The 21,509-nt window shown below is 36.0% G+C and overlaps 1 protein-coding gene across 1 annotated transcript; it reads right to left on the bottom strand.

Annotated features, from left to right (window-relative positions):
• Positions 1-17,088: 17,088 nt before the first annotated feature.
• Positions 17,089-20,785, bottom strand: agr1 (anterior gradient 1). Its single transcript, XM_026217540.1, has 8 exons — positions 20,635-20,785; positions 19,940-20,059; positions 19,776-19,839; positions 19,645-19,697; positions 19,110-19,186; positions 18,960-19,023; positions 17,503-17,586; positions 17,089-17,261 (listed from the first exon to the last, which is right to left on the bottom strand). Exons 2-8 carry the CDS (start codon positions 20,034-20,036, stop codon positions 17,194-17,196), a joined length of 507 nt encoding a protein of 168 aa, XP_026073325.1. The 5' UTR covers positions 20,037-20,059; positions 20,635-20,785; the 3' UTR covers positions 17,089-17,193.
• Between the last annotated feature and the right edge of the window lie 724 nt (positions 20,786-21,509).

Genomic DNA, 21,509 nt, shown 5'->3' with positions numbered 1-21,509 from the left:
AAATCAAAAATACCATAAAAGGAGAAAAAAAAATAATGTTATTACAATTTAAAATATTAGTTTTCTATTTTAATGTACTTTAAAGTATCATAAAGTTGTCACACAATCCTTCAGAAACTTTCTAATATGCTGATTTGGCACTAATAAAACATTTATTAGTATTATCAATGTTGAAAACGGTTCAAAAGAACAACATTTATTTGAAATAGAAATATTTTTTAAACAATGTAAAGGTCTTAAATGTCACTTTTGAACAATGTAGCGCATACTTGAGGAATAGTTTAGTTTTGTTTTTATTGTACAGACCCCAAACTTTTGAACAGTATTGTACAGTATGTAAAATAACATCTGAGAGCTGCCGCGGAAGGAAAGATGTACAATCATTAAATCTCGACTACTTTAAAGGTAGTTTAATGGGTTTATGGTCCTTTTTTGGGTAGTTTAGATTGTCCAGAGACTCTAATAGGAAAACAGCATAGAGGTTTGGAATGATGATTTTAGGACGGTCAACTATTTCTTAAAATCTTCAAAATTGTTAAAAGTGCTGATGTTCACAGAGCCTGTTCTTCAGAGAGACTTCCATGAAATCAGACTTGCTTCATCCTCAGCACAATCCTTCCAATTTTCCCTCTCGACGGCATCAGGTTTCTCCAGCGGGATTGTGGTTGATTTGAAAACTTTTAAAGAAACCAGCAGTTTGTCCGTCCGTCCTTCTGTTTGAGTGTGTTCGTTTGTGCACCTGCTGCTGAGCCCAGTTGGCATTCTGCAGAGACATCATGGAAACACGACTGAGAGATCGCTGCGGAATCTTCACCAAAGATGTCAATTTCTTTTCCTTTTGAAGATTATAAACCAACTGAGACTATTTTTTAAAAGACGAGAAGGTTATTGGTGCAAAGATTGTTCAGGATTTTACAGTTCTGCCTTGTGTTGAGTTTTGTTTCCTTCATTATTAACTAATGTATTTTTTATATATGTGCATTTGCGTTGGATCAGTCAGGACTGACTTGGCTCTGGGACGCGCTCGTCATTCTCAGTATTCTGGTACACAGTGGATGTACTGCTGTAAATATATTGTGACCCTCTCCGATGCTGTTACAGTAGACTCCTTGCATATGTATTACTAATTTTAATTTTTTCACGCAAAAAGCAACATGCATTTTCTTTTTAAGGTCTTTCCTCTAAATGCCAGGGCGACCGTGTCCTTGCATTGGTTTGTGCTGTAATGTATTTCTGATGGACCCATATGAGTGTATGGGGATCTGCAGTACTGTAATGATTAATGACTGTACACTTTGACTCCTTTTGCTGTAATGGAAACGATTACGGGCTGAAATTAATGAGCACAGTTGGTTCTGCATAAATGTGGCTCAGCAAAAAGTAGCTCTTTCTGCTGGTGTCACTTTTCAAGGACAGGAGACTTGTGGGATTTTATTTAAAAAAAAAAACTTTTTCTTTCTTTTGCAACATCCTAATTTCATCTTCACCTTCTATTCTGCTGCCGTTTTCTGTCACAGGGGATTTTGATGGCGTGAGACGCCAGTTGATGATGTCACAATTTTTTCTTTTGGGAATCTGAGCCTTGTCTTAGCAAAGAGTCCTGACTTCCGTCCTCCTGGTCCTGGTCAGCCCGTTTCTAAACGTCTTGTGATTTGGTGACTGTACAGTGGAGTCCGGCGGTGGTCCGGCTCGATCTGGACTCGATCTCGGTCCACCCCGTCTTTTGCCTGTCCTTTGTAATATCCACATGGGTCACCTGCATGAGCTACTTCACCGAAGCTGCACCCAGCATGACGACATAAGGACTTGTATGTAGAAAAAGGAACAAAATAAAAAATAGATCTATATATACATAAGAAAAAACAAAGGAATAAAAAAAAACATCTTAGTTTACCTTTGCATATTGGTGTCATTCTTTTCCTCACTTTCTGATTTTTATAAAGACAGAGCGAGTGTGTGTGTGTGTGTGTGTGTGCGCGCTTCACAGAAATCTAGCTGAATTAATATATCTCTGGCTCTGTTCCAAACCCTAGTGAGCTGGCTTGCTGTCACTTGGAGACTCTAGAGTTTGGCTTGTTAAACTAAAAACTTGATAATCTAAGCATTAAAATATGTCTTATGTAAACTAGTCAATTTTTAATTAGGTTGAACTAGAATGAGTTCCTTAATAAAAAATGTTTTATTGATTCTACAACTATTTCTCTTAGAAGGCAGCATAACTCATTACAAACAATGTCCATTTACTGATTAAATTTAGCGATGCATTATATGCTATATATTAATATTTTTATTCAACAAGCATGCGTTACATTGATCAAAGGTGGCAATACATTGTTCTCTCTCTCTCTCTCTCTCTCTCTCTCTCTCTCTCTCTCTCTCTCTCTCTCTCTCTCTCTCTCTCTCTCTCTCTCTCTCTCTCTCTCTCTCTCTCTCTCTCTCTCTCTCTATATATATATATATATATATATATATATATATATAAACAATTTCAAATAAATGCTGTTCTTTTAAACTTTTTATTCATCAAAGATTCCTGAAGAAAAAAAATATATATATATGAAGAAAAGTATCAAAGTAGAATATTAAATTGATGAGTTTATTAATTGTATGTTACTTATATTGAAGTAATTGTCAAGTAATTGTGTCTGAAACAATCCATTTATTCCTGAAATTACATTTAAAAAGGGAAGTCACAATTCCAACAATGACAAAAATTATTTTTACTTTTATCTGAATTATTTTATTATTTTAGACAAAAGTATATTCTATCCAAATTGTGATGTGTGACACAAATTAAAAAAATATAATAAATTTGGTCATTCATAATGCACTAGTAATTAACCTTTGCTTGTAAATTGCTTGTAATTCCATTATGCAATATTATCATCAAATCGTAAATAATACACCTCAAATGCTTATGCAAACTTATGCAAAAAGAGGAGTTGAAAAATGTTTGCATTATTTGTGGTTAATTTTGTCAGTGTTCACTCAAAAAGTGAGCTGCATAAGCTACGATGCCAAATCACATACAAAACCTGTGCTAATTGAAAGAAAAAAAGTTAAATAAAATCATTACACAAAAACATACAAATCCAGTATGTGGTAATAATATAGCGTAATACATTTATAAACATCATTTTTTAGACCAGTCATTTAAACAAGTTCTTATATGCTGTGTGAACAAAGTTAGTAACATTAACTGGCCTTCTGGGGAAAAGAAAACCATAGGTTAAAATGACTAGAACATGAGCGATAAGCAATGTTTTTTTAAACATTACTTGGAACAACCCGTGACTGAGGTGACTTTCTCCCTTTGAAGTGCCCTGTGGAGGTTTTGGAACAGAGTCTGTGTATGTGTGTGTGTGGCATTGAAATGTCCCTGTACACTGTAAAACAACAACTAGTTGTAATTTTCCTGTGATCAGTGCTGTTGACACTCGCTTTTGTTACAGATCTAGGCACTGCCACGCACAAAGTCTGTTTGCTTTTTACTCCTCAAACAGGCAGAAACTGAGCGTCTGCTGCTGTCAGGTTTAGGAGTCTTCACAGTCACTCCCACAAGCTCCTGTGAAGTGTGGTGAGGTACTTTCAGGACAGCACTGCCGGAGAACTTCTACCAAAACTTTCTTCCTGATCAGAAAGGTTGGATGTGCTTCCTGTGAAATCAACCTCAATATTCAAACTAGGTGCATGCCAACAAACAGTATGAGTGTTGATCATGTTATTATTTAAATTACTCTGTCTGATAATAACTGTGTCTTGAGTTATCAGATGCGTAGTGCTCTTATTAATAATGAATCAGTAACCAGTAGCACAGAAATGCTCAAAAACACTGGGATCTCCTTCTGATGTTCAGCTGGGAGTTGGCCTTCCTCTCAAGTCGCAGTCATCCTGGGAAACCCTGAAGTTCTCTGCACTTGCTGAGATCTTAAGCACATCGAGACTGATGCCTCCCTTCCATGTGTGCTGGGTGTTTCACTTTCATCTGGATTAATAGAAGGAATTATTCACCAGCTGTTATGGGGTGAAAAATATGAGGTAAATTCACTGCAACCGGTTCCCGTGCTCACAAAAAGCCTGGAAATACAAGAGAATTTCCAAATTGCCATCATTGCACTGCTTAATTTGACTGGCTAAATATTTATATTTGTGAGAATTTAAACTTGCTCACAAGGCTTGTTTAAGACATTTGTGCAGAAGATTTAAATTAATAATAAATAAAAAAAATCGGCAACATTTTCCTCTTGTGTTGCTCTTAAACTTTATGACTGTGTAGGGTGGAACAACAAAGAAGATTTTTTAAAAGTCTGTCTATTTTTTTTATTTTATTTTTTATTTTTTGGTCCATACAATAAAAGTCTATAGAATCCAGTATTGGTTGAAGCCCAACTCCCTTCAAAACATCTTCTTTTGTGTTCTGAAGATGAAAAGAAGTCATACAAGTTTGCAAAATATGACAGAAGTAAATGATGACAGAAAGATGATGTAAATCCTCTAGTTAAGCAGAAACAAAAGATGGGAAACTAAATTATATCTCAAAAAGTCTATCAACTGGAATAGAAAAATGTCTATAACAGACAGAGAAATATAACTTTTCAGAAAGTATAGTGGAATGACACAACTCGGCCTCTTTTCTTTGAAAAATAGATTAAACATTTGGTTTCATAGACTTATTTCACTGCACATTATTGAAGATGCTAATGGACCAGACAGAGAATATTCATAATATTTTATTATTACTGTATAAATTTTCTATAGACAATTAAATAATAGTTTTGGCTTGAATAAAATCTACAAGTGCATAAGGAAATATGTCCAGGTCCCATTTCATCCCAATATAAAGAATACAATATATTTTGCACATATATATTTTATTTCAAACTACAAATTGCAGTAATAAAAATTGGGGAGAGACTGTCATGAAAATAATTAAAAATCTAACCATCTTATTTCTTTTGAATTTTGGAGTGAATAGGTCAGTAGGCTACTTTCACTGTATGATGCAAAACATTGGTAGGACGGTAGATTTGGTTTATGCTGTGCCAAATAACCAAATAAACGTGTGGTTCTTTTCAAAGCTGAAAGCATCATTACCTTCACCTTCCCTCTGGTCTGGGAGGTTTATGAGCAGGGGAGTTTCTGTCTCTCATCTCGTCCATCTTGACCACCTCTCAGGACGAACTCTGTCCTTTGCTGACACAGTTTTGTTGGATCGTTTTCCAACAAAGAGCTTTCACCTGCTCATGTTTGTATCCGCAAATGATGGAAGAAAAGGTGAAAAGGTTACTTGTTTAAGGATGTTTCTTTCATGCATCCTTGTCAACATGAAGGCTGTCGTAAACCAACTGAAAATCATTAAAATTTGTGAACACTAAACCACACAACGCGACTAATGTATCGCGATTCCCGAAGCATGTAGCCTACTGATTTTGCTGAGTTAGATGTGTTCCTAGGTCAACATTTAGTTGACCCTGTAACAACAATTTGATCCAAAAATTTAATCTTGAGCATATCCCTACACCTAAACCTAACCTTAACCACGAGTAATCCCTAAAATCAGAGGAAATAATACATGAATGACACTGACGTACAAGAACCAAACAGCGATGGTAAGCATAAACTTCACAAAATCTATAAACTTGTTTGTCAAATCTGATTGGTTAATCACAATGTTGTTCCAGGGTCAACAAAGATGTTATCCCAGGAACATGTCTCACTTGGTAAAATCAGGTTCTGCATTCCCAAACAAACGGTTCTCGGGAGCCAGTTATTTTGAATGAATCAATATCATACAGCGCGACCGGTATAGTCCGATTCAAAAACATTATTGACTCTTCTGAACCGGTTCTTTTTAGTGAATCATAGAATTAATAAAGGAGTCAAACTGATTCAATCCAGAAACTGGTTTTATGAACTATACATTAAAATAATGACTAGTAGATATGTTTTTGAATTGATTAAAGACTCGATTATACGAATCTTTTGTTTCGGAAATAAGGACATATGGTTGTGCTGTAAGTATTTGGTTCACCAAAAATCAAACAAATCGAGAGTCATTTATTCGGTGATGATGCTTTGGTTTTGATTCACTCAGAAGAACCTGCTCAGAAAAGTAATTTGTTCCATAATCAGATAACGTTGGCCGCAGGGGCGTCGCTAGGCCCTTTTTAGGGGGGCTTCAGCCCCCCTAAACTTATGCACCAGCCCCCCTAAAAAATTATTTGATTAATTAATTAGTGATCGCTTCAGTCCCCTTTAAAAACTCATTTGAGACGGTGGCAAGCTGCATCAAGTTCCGGCTCCTCCCCTTATCTGAGTCTGCATGGATTCAGCGCGTTTTTCAATCCACAGGGGCGCCGAGCAGAGCGAACATCAGAGAGTACAAGGTGTGTGTGTGTGTGTGCGTGTGCGCGTGTGTGTGTGTGCGTGCGTGTGTGCGTGTGGTGTGTGTGTTCTCGCATCCAATACCAGTACGTCTTCGCTGCTTTCACTTTCAGCCTTTATCACAGTGTGACAGATGTTTTTTCTTCCAACAAAAATGAAGCGATTAACCCATGAAAACATACTTTAGAAAACGATCATGATTTATTTTAATTTACTTTTTGAAATTGAAAACATATTATTGTGTATTTCGGCATTACATTATGCAGCCATGCAAAATAAATTATTAACGACACACATCATTGTCTGAAAGTACTAAATGGCACAGAGAGAGAAACATCATGTGGAGTTATTTTATTTTCTATTATTAAACATAATTTTATATTAAGTAATAATTAATCATTAGTGTATCATGATACATATGTTAGAGTAAGAGTAAAGGGATCTGTGATTTTTTTTTTTTTTTTTTTTTTTTTTAAGTAATTGATTTAAAGAAGTGGCAAATTGATAATGATGTTATTTTTAATAAATATAAATAAATATAGAACAGATTAAACATATTGCCAATAGACAATTACATTAATACATGTTTTGTCTATATTCTTAATGAATATTAGCTGGTTAGTTAAATGATTTGAAATGAAATAAATGTTCAGGGGCTGACTTGATGTATAACCAACCGTATTGTTGATTATAAAGGCTAAAAAGCTAAAAATTAATAATAATAATAATAATAATAATAATAAAATATAATAATTTATATTTCATTGTAGATGGATATACAACATTTTTTTTGTCGTGCGGGAGTAGGTCTGCAAATGAGCAACAGTCAGGTGAGAATAGAACAGACAGCCTCAAACACACACACACAATACCACTGTGTTTCCAAGATTCATTGCAGTCATTGAACCCTTATGTTGTTTTAATTTTCTGCCAATTTCCACGTACATTTCATAAGAAAAAGCAGTGGTATCATCAAAGGATAAACATGAATGTCCTAATACTGAATCAGGAAGTCTTTATTGTAAAAAAATAAAAAATATAAAAAAAAATATCTACATTCCCAATTCAAAATTTTCCAGTAACTGGTCACATGTAAAAAAACTGTATTAGTTTTTTTTTTACAGTGTTATATATGGCTCAGTCAGTACTCCTACTCCCATAAATGAAATACAGGGAATACAATGGAATAGTGGATTGCAATAAGGTTAGTAGTATACAACACTACCCTAATAGTAAAATAATATTTTTTAATCATACCCTTATTGGGAGCTGAGCCCCCCTAAAATCAAAATCTTAGAATCGCCCCTGGTTGGCCGCATTGTTTTTGATTGACTAAAAGGAATCTGCTCAGAAGAACCATTCGTTCTAGAATCAAACTATACTGTGCGCGGTGCTGTATGATTTTGATTCATTAAAAAGACCCGGCTCATTAGAATCATTGTTCGGGAATCGCGCTAGTGTTCGTTTTTATGTGCAGCTCTGGTTGAAAATTCAACAAAAAGATTCGCATTTAAAGACTTGCATCGCATTACATAAAAAATTCACATTCACAGCTCAGGAATGATTTATTGTGGCACTGAAGGTGTACACGGGTTTATACTTGTATGTTAAGTCTCGTGTTGAAATTTGCTGTGTCAGTCGAGTCTGTGATTTATGTATGTGCTTTTAAGTGCTTTTATTACTTTTTTCATCAAAGCTCTCAAACCTCAAGTGTTTATTACATCACGTTTAGACATCCATCTTGATCTTCATGAATCCATAATGTGCTTATATAGGCTATCTACTCATTTTCACTGAGGAGTCATCAAACTCTGTCTGGGGACCTCATTCAGACGCGCCTGCAAAGTTTCACATGAGCTCACCTGTCCGGTTCAAAATGAAGCGGCGAGTGGGACCGGCCGCCTTAAAAGATATCATACATCATCAGATTGCATTCTGGGGACAATGGGATCCGCACTCATTCAAGGCCCAGATTTCCATTTCAATTTTCTGCTCAGTGGAGTTGATGTATGTGGCGAATCGCTCCACAGCCTCGCTCTCCACCGGCCCGTTCCATCTTCACACCATTTATTAGCCTGGATTCCCGGTGACCTTGTCCCCCCGCGCACGTTGAAGCCACACCTGCTGTCTGTGAGAGCAAAGAGAAGCGGCGCGTGATGAGACGGGACGCAAACCCCAGGACATTACACTTATCTGAATCCAGCACACTTCAATTTGATCTGGCCCCTGCATCTGGCACCCATTTTGGTTAAACTTTACTTTCAATCTGCCGTGGAGAAGTTTAGTGAAAAATAATCAATCAATCAATAAAGATTCAAATACATTTTTAAAAATAAGATTAAATAAAAACTTAGATTAAGAAAAATACAAAAATAATTAAATAATGTTTAGGTTAAAATAAATGCAAAAACAATTTGAAATAAATAGTCATGGGCAAAAATATTGTTACCCTTGGTAAATATGATCAAAGAAGGCTGTGAAAATGTATCTGCATTATTAATCCTTTGATCTTTTATAAAACATTTTCATTGGATAATAAGAATTTAAAATCAGGGGAAATATCATTATGAAAAAAAAGTTTTTTTTAAATAAAATATTAAAAGGTTTAACAGATGAATTTTCACAGCCTACTTTGATCATATTTACCAAGCGTGCCGACCCCTTGTAAAAAAAAAAAATAATTATTATTATTTTGTTTGTTTATGTTGTATGTGCATAAGACCTCTAATTATGCAGATTGTTGAGAAGTGTATTTTTTTTGATAACATGGACTTAAAAAAATAATAAAAAACTCTGCTGTACAGACCATGTGATAGAAACTTCTTGGTTCGTTTGACACTTTTTGGCTTTTGACTAACAATCTAGCATCATCATAGTGACAACTTAAACCACTCGGAAACACTTTAGCAACTGTAACATTGCATTGCATAACATTTCATTGCAATAGCATTGCAGCCGACAGTGAGTTTTCCTGCACTGGTGCTAAGAACAGAGCCATCACCTCACAATAGAAATCTGTTGGTGTTTGTGTGCGCTAGATTGAGCCGGCCTGTGATTATTACATTGTTTCCTGATAAAAATAAAATGCTACACGCCTGCTCACTTCACACGAGCATTTAGCTAAAGTCCCCAGAGTAATTGGCCCCATTCCCTCTGTCAACCCTGAGCATATTGATCTATATTAATAACTCTTGAGGTACGACCTGAGAGCCCACCAAGAGATGTCATCACAGCTATGGATAACATTTATCTGAGAGCTCAGGCCTTCGCAAGCACTGCAAAATTCTGAAGAGGAATTCTTTGTAGCTGACAGAATAATTAAAAAAATTGACCTGGTCTCTATTAATGGGAGTGGGAGATGTGAAGGAAGAATGAGAGTGAATTAGCATTTTGACCTTCCTGTTTCAATGGCACGGATGCCCTTTCTTTCCAGGGCACACAGTGGACTCAAAGAGACATCATAGACCTCGCTCTGGAAAAGGTGCATTATGGGACAAATGGAGAGAGAGAGAGAGAGAGATATTAATGTCACGTTACCTATTCTACTTCTCATTGCAAACAGTTTCCACAAAGCGAGGGCATATTTGAATATCTAAATTGTCTGTGCAGAGCTGAAATGGCAGTTAATGGGTCTTTGTCCTTGTCAGATTCCAGCAAGTCAAAAAGGAGTGCAGAATTTCATTGTTAAATGTGTAACTATTGCAGCTTCCTCGTACGTACTTACCTACCTACTATGCAATACACAAACATTTAAATATTATATGCTACTGGCCTATTATAATTGTATGCATTGTAATACTGTTTATAATAGGCTTATACTAAATGCTTTTGGACCCTACTCTATAAATGCAGTATATAGATAAGGCTGGTGGCTTGTTTTCACATGTTTTACTTCAGCAAAAATATCTTGGGGTTTGTTTTAAAATGAATCTATAGATGGAAGCATTGATGGCTACAAAACAACTGGCTGTTGAATATTTACACTATTATTGCCGGAAAATAGTTTTGATTGCACATGATAATTTGTGACAACATGAAAACAGCATGCAAGTGCACAAGAGAAAACACACAATTGCGGACTTAATTGTAAACTCAAAACTTTATAGTAATGTACAATATGTACAATAATATTTTGTAGTTGTAAATAAAAGAGATTATTGACATGTTTTACAAAAAAAAAAAATAAAATACGAAGAAATAGATTTATTTTTAATATTTTTGAATATACTACAGTAGCAATTTCTATGTAAAGTGTATGTTGCAAATATATAGATTTTACTGTAATTTATAATTTTTAAAATGTATAATATTAGAATTATTTATTTCAATTTATAACTTTATTATTAGATTTTATTATTTATATAATATACATATTTTATTTGTTACTTTATTTTTGTGTTTACACTGGGGTGCAAATAACTTCCTATTCATATTTTTACATAATCTCAGAAGTATCTCAGTTTGCATTATTAGCCTCAATTTTATTATCATTAGCTAAATTTGTTATCAATTAATTATTTTTATATATACATATTTTATTAAATTTGGAATTAAAATGTTCCAATTCTTCTATTAATATTTTCATGCATCTCAAAATTTTGTTCACCACTGATAGCTTGAATTGTAATCAAAGTCAACCTTGAGTAAGTGTAAAGCTCTTGAAACCCTCAGCCTTCGAAATGTTAAATTGGCTTTCAGATTGAATGCATGACTGTCTCACATCTGTCCTTGAGTAACAGCAGAGCTCTCAAAAACATCCTCCAGAATCCACGACCATCACTGCATCCTCCCAATACATAACTTAATATAGATAACCGAGTGGTATTGATTCTTCTCAACGCAAATACTAGTTTCTCACCGTGAAATGAATAGTTTACAGCAGATAATGGATAATGATATGGCCTTCAGGAAGAATACACTTTCTACAGTAGATACAAGAGTTTTTCTGACTGGTGCTGTGCTAATATCAGAGCCGAGCCGAGTGAGAGCATCTGCCAGAGAATATGAGGAATGGGATTCGTCTGGAACTGTTTTGCTGGATGTGGTGTTGTTTGACACATTCATTTGTGAAGAGTGGCTTTCTGTTGCATACAGCAGGTCACAAGAGCCTGTGCGTAATGTATCAAGCACTGAGAACATGAATCATATTTCTGTGAGGCTGTGCTATAAGACGGGCAGGCTTGCTGAACGTGGTTTTCCTCTGTCTGACACTTTGTTTCACTTGATAATTTTTGTTTTTCATGCTTATTCAGGATGCTCTAAGGAACAAATGTCTGTTTGTACATAATAAATAAATATATATATATATATATATATATATATATATATATATATATATATATATATATATATATATATATATATATATATATATATATATATATATATATATATAGCAGCAACACAACTCTCAACATGCACCTCCAACAACTTGCCCTCCTGATAAGGTTTACATACCACCCACTCTACGCGATCAAATACTCAACCACACGCACTGTCTGCCCGCATCTGGCCACCCAGGTATCACGGCCACCATTCATCTGCTTCAGAACCGGTTCTGGTGGGAATCATTGCCCAAAGACACCACTGCCTTCATCCAACAATGCCAAACCTGTAATGCGCACAAAACTCCACGCCAACTGCCAGCCGGATTACTCCAACCACTCCCTATCCCACAACGACCTTGGTCCCACATTGCAATAGACTTTATCACTGACCTACCAGTCTCTCAAGGTAACACTGTCGTTCTGACTGTGATTGATCGATTCTCCAAAGCCTGCCGCCTTATTCCCCTGCCCAAACTGCCTACTGCTCTGCAAACTGCTGAACTACTCTGTAACTGGGTCTTCCGTCTCTACGGACTACCTGAAGATATTGTCTCCGATAGAGGCCCCTCACTTCACGTCTCGTCTCTGGAAAGCCTTCTTCCAAGCCCTCGATGTAAACGTGAGCCTGACCTCCGGTTACCACCCTCAATCCAACGGTCAGGTCGAAAGACTCAATCAGGAACTCACCCGGTTCCTGAGATCATACTGTAGTTCCAACCAAGAAGATTGGGCCCGGTACCTCCTTTGGGCTGAGTACGCACAGAACTCTCTGGTCAAGCCAGCTACTGGAATCACCCCCTTTAAATGCATCCTAGGCTATCAACCCCCCATGTTTCCCTGGTCCGGGGAACCCACCGACGTACCTGCCGTCACGGACTGGCTGCAACGTAGTGAGGAGACTTGGAACCAAGCCCATGTACACCTTCAACGAGCCATTCGTCATCAAAAGGAACATGCTGACCACCGTCGGCGTCCTGGGCCTGTATACCAACCAGGTCAGTGGGTGTGGCTCTCTACCCGAGATCTCAGTCTTTCAGCTTTCAAATTCAGCTTTGCATCACAGGAATAAATTAGTTTTTTAAAGTATATTCAAATAGAAAACTATTATTTTAAGTTGTAATAATATTTCACAATATTACAGTTTTTTTTTTTTGATCAAATAAATGCAGGCTTGATGAGCAGCAGAAACTTCTTTCAAAAACATTAAAAATAGTAATGTTTCCAAATATATATATGTGTATGTATGTATAATATCAGCCTATCTGTTTTTGCACAAGTAAGTCACTTCAAAAGTTATTTGTACATTTCTTTGGTTTGACTGTGACCATCCTTGCTGTCCTTTGTCAATGACTTACTGTGTGTGTGTGTGTGTGTATTGACAGCGGCTCTAGAGCTGGCAGTGTTATTGGTGAGGTGAGAGGGTGCTCATCTGTGGCGTTAATAAGACTGTTCCTGCGCCTGTGTGACCAGCGTGGGGCTGTCAGTCAGAGCTGTAACCAGGCGTACAGCATTAAATCACTCTGTCAGCGGAGGAATGACCATCCTGCTCTGCTCCATTACTCTCTGTGACCCTGGGCCGGAGGAGGATGGCCGCAGGATTAAAGTCTGTCACCTCACCTCCTCTTCATTCAGCGCACTCAGCAACTCCCGACTCCTAGTCATAAAGCTGCTTTTTCAAATCCTGTTGACATTTTTCCAGTGTTTTTGAGCTTCAGGCCAACCTCTTTAGCAAAAGCTCCTGCAGACTTACTTTCTAGAAGAGTTTCTAACACAGTTCTTTTGCATTAATGGATTTGACAGATGCTTTTTACAGATTTGGTGTTAATAACACCATGCTATACTGTTTAAGGTGCTTATAAATGCTCCAAAATACTTATATTGACATATACATAGTAACAGGGGCGGATCTAGATGGCGAGAAGGGGTCAGGAATTTTTGAGGGGTGGCAACATATGGCAGACGTATATATACTGAATTTAGTCACAGTTATCACAGTTTGATGATAAATATATGTGCACACTACAAATTGACACAGGCTGCCATTTACAAACTTAATCTCATGCAATCAATGTCTTGCCCTTGAAACAGTTCATATAAGGAATAAGTGACCATACCCCATAAGCACCACCACACTCACTAATGCATGCAGTATGCATCGACATGTAATTAAGAGCGTTATAAAAGGTTCAGTGTTATCAATATGTCAATGTATTAAGAAACACAAGATTTTAACAGCCAATGACATTTACAGATGGGGAGACTCAACTGATTTTCTACTGTTTAGTGTTCATCATCATCTAACTCAACCAGTCAAGAGCTACATTTAGCCTTAGATGTTATATGAATATCCCTGAAGCATAGCTTTTATTAGCTGACAATAATAATAAATAAATAAGCATTATAGGCACAAATACAAATGTACTTTTAGAAATTGTTTTTGAAAAATATGGTGTTATTGTTTTGGCAAGCTTAAATTAAAACTTCTATGAAAACTTGTGTGATAAATAAATAAAGTAATGTTTTAGTACGCCCCTGTTTGTAAATTATTATTTGAAGTAACAAAACCATGGTTAATTTGCAGTTACCATGCCTACATGAAGATGATTTGTGGTGTTATTGTTAAAACCATGTGTAATTTTCGTAAGGGAACCTGAAAAAAAAAAAAAAACTTTCACAGGAATGTGCCTGAAAGTGATAAACAGGCCTCGTTTTTACCTAAATGATTTATACTCTATTTTAATATATATTTAAAATGTATAAGGTGTACGTTATAGCTGACACCTAAATGAAGACATTACATTTGTTTTATGACTGCAAGTCTTTCTCCTCAAATGCTGATGAGCTTCAAATTTGCGTTTGAGCCCATGTGAAAGAGTAGCATAATTTTCATATGATTTACAGATTATTTTAATATCAAACATTTAATTCAATTGTGAAATCTAGCTGACACCTACATGAACAATTACAGTTGTTTTTATGACTATAAGTCATTCTCCTCAAATGCTACTGACGTTAGAAAAGTGTATACCAATATCGCATGTAACTTTAGAGACAGTCCCTAAATTAGAGACTCTCGAACGTTCAAGTTCAAGCCAACGTTATGTCTGTTTTTTTTTTTTTTTTTTACTTTTAGTTTTCTTTTCTCTTCGCTGGATTGGATTCATCCATCAATTATGAACATTCAGCTGCAAACATGAGGCGAGCGGTTGCGAGCGCGGATGGGAGAATTGAGGAAGTTTTTTTTTTTTTTTTTGGAGCAACTGGGATGGTGCCCCCTCTAGGAGTTGGTGCCCTAGGCAGTTCAGGAGTTCAGAGCGGGATCGCGAATCATTTGAGTCAGTTCGCGAGTTCAAAGCGGGTTCGCGAATCATTTGAATCAGTTCGGGGGTTTGTAGCGGGATCGCGAACCATTTGAGTCAGTTATGGGGATCGCGAATCATTTGAGTCAGTATGGGAGTTCGGAGCGGGATCGCGAATCATTTGAGTCAGTTCGCGAGTTCAAATTGGGTTCGCGAATCATTTGAATCAGTTCGGGAGTTCGTAGCGGGATCGCGAATCATTTGAGTCAGTTATGGGGGTCGCGAATCATTTGAACCAGTTCGGGAGTTCGGGGCGGCTTCGCGGATCATTTGAATCAATTCGAGAATTCGGAGCAGGTTCGCGAATCATTTGAATCAGTTCGGGAGTTCGTAGCGGGATCGCGAATCATTTGAGTCAGTTCGGGAGTTCAAAGTGGGTTCGCGAATCATTTGAGTCAGTTTGGGGATCGCAAATCATTTGAATCAGAGCGGGAGTTCGGAGCGGGATCACGAATCATTTGAATCAGTTCGGGAGTTCGGAGCGGGATCACGAATCACGAAAGATTCGCGCTCATAAATTTTCAAATTGGCCATAACCTTTAATTCGTTGCTGCCAACTGGGGTGGTAGCAGGGGTGGCAAGGCTTTCTTTAATGCCATCCTATTCCACCCCGGTACATGCGCCCCTGCATAGTAACATATTCTAACCCTAGTGTAACTTTGCCAGACTTTGACCTTTGAACCACCTATTTAGCAACTATGATCCACATGTACAGTGACTGACTACAGTTTGTTTGTGCAGGGTTATATTAAAGACTTGAGAGCAACAGTAGGCTACCGATCATTAAAATAAAATAAAAAATTCTCCATTAAGGTTTTTTTTTTTTTTTTAGTTACAGACCTACCATGAACTTTGGTTGATAAGTGATAATCTATGCTTCCACTGGATGTTATTTTTCTTTTCTTTTTTTAAAAAAAAGTCATGTTTAACTGAGAGAGAAATAATCAGAAAAGTTGTTATAACCGGAAAAGAGCAAATGTCACAAAAACCTGTGACCGCTCACTCCCATAAAGCAGTGCAAAAGTCTCTCTGCTCTTGTAAGCAGTTTATATATGACTGTTTGTTTGAATATTCTGGCAATACACTTAAAATGTGATATCTTATGAAATTATTATTTTAAGTACAGTATAATGTATCATGTTTATGATTCAGTCACATCATACTTTGTAGTACGAGTTTATGAACTCATAAAAAGCACCTTTGTCTAATTAATAAATTTTTTTAATTTTATGTAATTTTATTTTAAATCAATAGTTTTAATTCTATTTGCTGGTTGATTTAGAAAAAAAATGCTTCCAGAAATATAATAATTCATCTTATGAGTTCCTCCACTCATCATAAAGTACTTTTGTCCATTTCTTTTCTTTAAATTTACTTTGCTTTGCTTTTTGTTGCTTTAAATCAGTGGTTATAGTGGGTTTGCTAGTTTTAGGGAAAATATCTCCTTAAAAAAATCAATTTTGGAAATAATTTCTGCAATTTGAATGTTTGTTAATCCAAAAGTGATTATTTCAGAATTCATATGTTTACTTGTGAAATTGGACATTGCAAAAATGTTTGGCAGTCATTTAATATTTATCTGCTGCAGTCTACCTTTTAATTAATGTGTTAATATTAATTAATACATTAATTAATAAAATGATATTGTACTTGTAGTACTGGGAGCTTATGCTCATTTATTTACAGCATTTAATTGATGGTTATAACTTCTGTGCATAGTGTTTTCTGCCATCTAGAGTTTACTTTGTGTCACTGCATAATGGAAGATGCTTGCATTCTTCCTCATTGTGACACACATTCATTCTTATTGTGCTTTTTTGATCCTTTTTACAAATCAAATTAAAACCAAGTCATGCTTCTTAATCCTTATAGAATGGAGGACGGTGTTGCCTTACTTACTAGTTAATGGACTTTGAATTGAAGCAACAGTTTATTCCCACTGATCTTAGTCAAGTTGATCGCTATGTTTTACCTGATTTTGCTATTATTTCTTGCTTTTAAAGGAATGGACACAGAAATGTTAATATAACTAACAGACTTTATTGAAAACTGAATATTGTTAGTTGCACAAAGAAACCCGAATTGTGTTCAAGTATTGAAAAATGGTAAGCGTCATCTATCCATCACAGATCAGTATGTTTCTTGTGTTCGCTCTTGAGCAGGATCTTGGCTTTCATCATGTTGTCTGCCACTGGACACAAACAAAGATATAGGCAAGGGGTATGATTAATGCCTGAATAATCATAGTAAAATAAATATAATTCTTTAACGTTAGCACATTCACAAGCACATAAAGTAGCAGAGAATGTGGTATGGATGAGTGTGAATAAACAATGAACAGCTCAGTTCTGCTGTTGGGAGTGAGAAAGCACTTGACAATATCGAGCCCGTGCCTCTCAGTGGAGCTCATTAGACAACAGAAAGTCACTCACAGATGTTCACGTCGCTCGGCTCGTATGCATACTTTCGGTTGGCGTATTTTCCAGCAATGTCAGCTCGCACAGTCAGTGAGGGATCTGGGTGGAGGAGGAACACACAAGTCACCTCAATATCAAAGCCAAATATAATTCAAAAGATATTTTACTTAGAATATGAAACAGGCCCATCAGATTTTAAGAGCAGTGCAACAAATAGGCAGGACTACTGATATGATATATAAATACTTACTTTTTAAACATTAAAAATAATATAATATAATATAGTTGCACAAATATGTTCCTAATATCACGATATAATACTAGTTACACTTGCGATCAAAAGTTTGGAATAATTAAGATTTGTTTAGGCCTATTGTTTTTTTTTTTGTTTTTTTTTTTGTTAAGAAATCTCTTCACCAAGGCTGCGTTTATTTGATCAAAATTACAGTAAAAACAATAAAAGTGTGGGATATAATTTTTTGTTTTTGAATAGATTTTGAAATATAATATATTCCTAATGTTGCAAAACTTAATTTTTAGCTTCATTTCTCCAGTCTTCAGTGACACATGACCCTTCAGAAAAATCATTCTAATCAATGTTATCAATGCAATGCAAATCAATGCACAAATAATTATTAATGTTCTAAACAGTTGTGTTGCTTAATATTTGTGTTCAACCCATGATGCCTTTTTTTCAGGATTCACTGGTGAATATAATCTTAAGCATTTATTTAAAAAAAAATCTATAACACTTTACAATAAGGTTCCTCTTGATTAACTTCATTAGTCAACATTAACGAACAGTGAAAAATCCTTCACTTCTAAAGCATTTATTAATTTCAGTTATTGTTGATTCCAGCATTTTCTAAAGCTGTATATATAAATGTTATTTAATTGACCTGAGCTAACATGAACTAACAGTGAACAGTTGTATTTTATTAGTTAACATTAACAAAGATGAATAAATAATCTTAACAATGTATTGCTCATTGTTAGTTAATGTTAGCTAATGCATTAAATATAGTTAACAAATGCAACCTTGTTTTTAAGTGAAACCAAATCTTTTCCAACATTATACAAGTCCTTTCTGTATCTTTGGATCCATTTAATGATCTATATTGATTTCTTTCATTTAACACTGAAGACTGGAGTATTTATAATAAAAATTAAAAAAAGAAAAATAATGCTATTTTAAATAGTAATAATATTTAGCAATATTTCTGTCTTCTATATTTTAATTATAATTATTTATATCTGAACTATTTCAGACTTTTGACCACCAGTGCGCATTGTTTTTGTTCCACCAGAACCTGCACACTGACATATTTACCTAATATTGTTACCTAACGTGCTTCTGCTATTGAAATCCCATCAATTACAGAGTTATGATTATACAGTATTATCAGGTATTCCCGACTTGATAAGTCATTACACTGAACTACACTTTGATAGGAAATAATGTAAAAACTCACCAACAAACAAGATCCTGGGTACATAAAAGCCATCAGGAGCCAAGTTGTCATCAGAAGTCTCGTGCTGAAAATCACAATCATTAGTTTATTCTTGCCATTTTAGATGCATTTCTCACTTCAGTATCTGTTGAATATTTGATAGTACTTTACCACTAAATTGAGCATGATGAAATCTGATTTGGCCAGCTTTTGAATGGTTTGATGTTCAGCAAAAGCCTTTTTCAGAGCTAAAAGGAAGCAAATAGAGTACCGAAAAAAGATTAATACACTGACATGCAATGGCATTTCATACAAACGGTTTGTTAGGTTTATGCAGCACTTGTTACTTTCAGATTGTGATTTAAACCAGGGGTTTTCAAACTAGGGTTTTATATACATTGTAAAAAGTATCAAATATATATATTTCAAGTAAATATTTTGTTTCTTTTTTTTTTTATTTGATGATGGGGACCCTCACTCTTGGATGCTGAAATTGGGGGGCCAACGGCATCTCAAAGATTGAAAACCACCGATATGAAGAAACAATGCACCTGTTTACTGTACAGTACATGTTTGGGATTGTTATTTTTGGGTTATCCTTTTTTTTAAGCATTCTTAAATGTGTGACACAAAGAATCAATCTATACATTTTCATTTGATTACAGATCATGTAAACTGTTTGATGCAGTATCCAAAAGATGCAAACCTTTACTGTGCGGACAATTCTCCAAATGATGAATGATCATCAGAGGCTTCTTACTATGATAAAACAGATAATAAAAATCTGATTATACATAAAGCACAAGTGAGAGTGGCGTTTAATGTGACTGTAAGTACCTTTTGACCGCTTGAGACAGTCCTTCTTCATAAGTCTGAACCCAGGTGATGTCATCGCCCCAACCTGAAAGAAATTTAGACATTTTTCTATGACCAATTTACCTTATTATAGGATCAAAATTGACTTATTTGGGTCTGTTTATGTATATGCAATTCACTGATACCTCTTGAGAGAGTTTGGACAGTCTTTTTTTTCCTTTGAGTAGAGACATCACAGAACACAATAAATAAAAGTAATATGCAGACCATCCAGTGCTGCATGATTATAATATGTGCTATGTGTCCTGTGAAAAAAAAGAGAGAGAATAAAAAGGAAAGTCAAACGTGACTAATGCTTTTATTCAACTGTTTTTAAGGTTGGGTCCTGACATGCCATGACATACTCGTAAATAGATAACAAGGGCTGTTAAACTGGACAAACGTGCTTGTGAAACTTTGTCCTGACAGAAACGTGTAACGAATGCTCACTTGACTATTACAGAGCATTTTATTTTGAGAAACTATCTTTTACAATTTAATTTGATGATATTAATGACAATTAATAATTTCACCCATAAATAATAATTCACACATACTTTGTCCTGTATCAAATGCAATTATGAATTGAAAGTAAAGTTTTCCTTTGATATTCTAATAATAACTATGGTTTTGCAGTCGGGCATGCTTTTCATGCTGGCAAGCTTGGAGTGAAATGAAAAAGAAACTCAAGCATGTCACTGAGAGTAATGTGAAATCAAGATAGTTCTCAGTGCTCCAACAAACAAACAAACAAACCAGCCTTAAGATGTGGATAATAAATTAAGATTTAGATTCTTATAATAACAAGAAATTAAGAAAATAGCAAGTAAAATAGACCTACCGGGGATGAAACGGGTGAACTGAATTTACTGTCCTTCTCTCCAAGCCAACTACTACATTCTAAGACATTTTTATAGTCTCACTATGCGTGACCTCCCAAACAGGTTTTGCATGCAGGCAATGCAGAATGCCTCTAACATTTGTTTAGCCAATCACAGAAGCTCAATTGACATATTAGGACAATGGACAAACCCAGATAACAGGCCTTTATAACTACAGACCTGTGGCTCTAATGTCTTTCTTCATGGAGTCGTTTGAAAAACTGGTTCTGCCTCATCTGAAGGACATTACTGGACCCCCTGGAGTTTGCTTACTGAGCAAACAGGTCCGTGGATGATGCAGTCAACATGGGATTGCACTTCATCCTGCAACATCTGGACAAAATAGGGACTTATGTGAGGATCCTGTTTGTGGACTTTCAACACCATCATCCCAACTGCCCTCCAGATCACACTAACCCAGCTCTCTGTTCCTAGCTCTGTATGGGTCAAATCTGTCAATGGATCACCAGCTTTCTGTGAGATAGACAAAAGCTAGTGAGACTGGGTAAAATTCATATCAAACAGCCGCTCCACCAACACTGGTGCCCCTCAGGGATGTGTTCTCTCCCCACTGCTCTTCTCCATGTACACCAACAACTGCACATCTAAAGACCCCTCTGCCTAGCTCCTGAAGTTCGCAGATGAAATTACAGTCATTGGTCTCATCCAGGATGGTGACGAGTCTGCTTACAGACAAGAGGTTGAGCAGCTGGCTGGTACAGGCTTAACAACCTGGAGCTGAACACGTTCAAAACAGTGGAGATGATAGTGGACTTCAGGAGAAACCCCCTGCACTCTCCCCACACACCATCATGGACAGCACTGTGATTGCAGT

Source organism: Carassius auratus, chromosome 34, assembly GCF_003368295.1.
Source record: "Carassius auratus strain Wakin chromosome 34, ASM336829v1, whole genome shotgun sequence".
Classification (NCBI taxonomy): Eukaryota; Metazoa; Chordata; class Actinopteri; order Cypriniformes; family Cyprinidae; genus Carassius; species Carassius auratus.
This window is presented reverse-complemented; position numbering and strand designations above follow the sequence as displayed.

What these genes read in the sequence shown, in the direction of transcription:
- agr1 (XM_026217540.1), bottom strand. Translation starts at nt 20,036, where the DNA reads ATGCAGCACTGGATGGTCTGCATATTACTTTTATTTATTGTGTTCTGT. An exon ending in CTGTCTCAAGCGGTCAAAAG is followed by an intron (nt 19,698 to 19,775) that starts GTACTTACAGTC and finishes GTTTTATCATAG; the next exon opens with TAAGAAGCCTCTGATGATCA. An exon ending in TCATCATGCTCAATTTAGTG is followed by an intron (nt 19,024 to 19,109) that starts GTAAAGTACTAT and finishes TGTGATTTTCAG; the next exon opens with CACGAGACTTCTGATGACAA.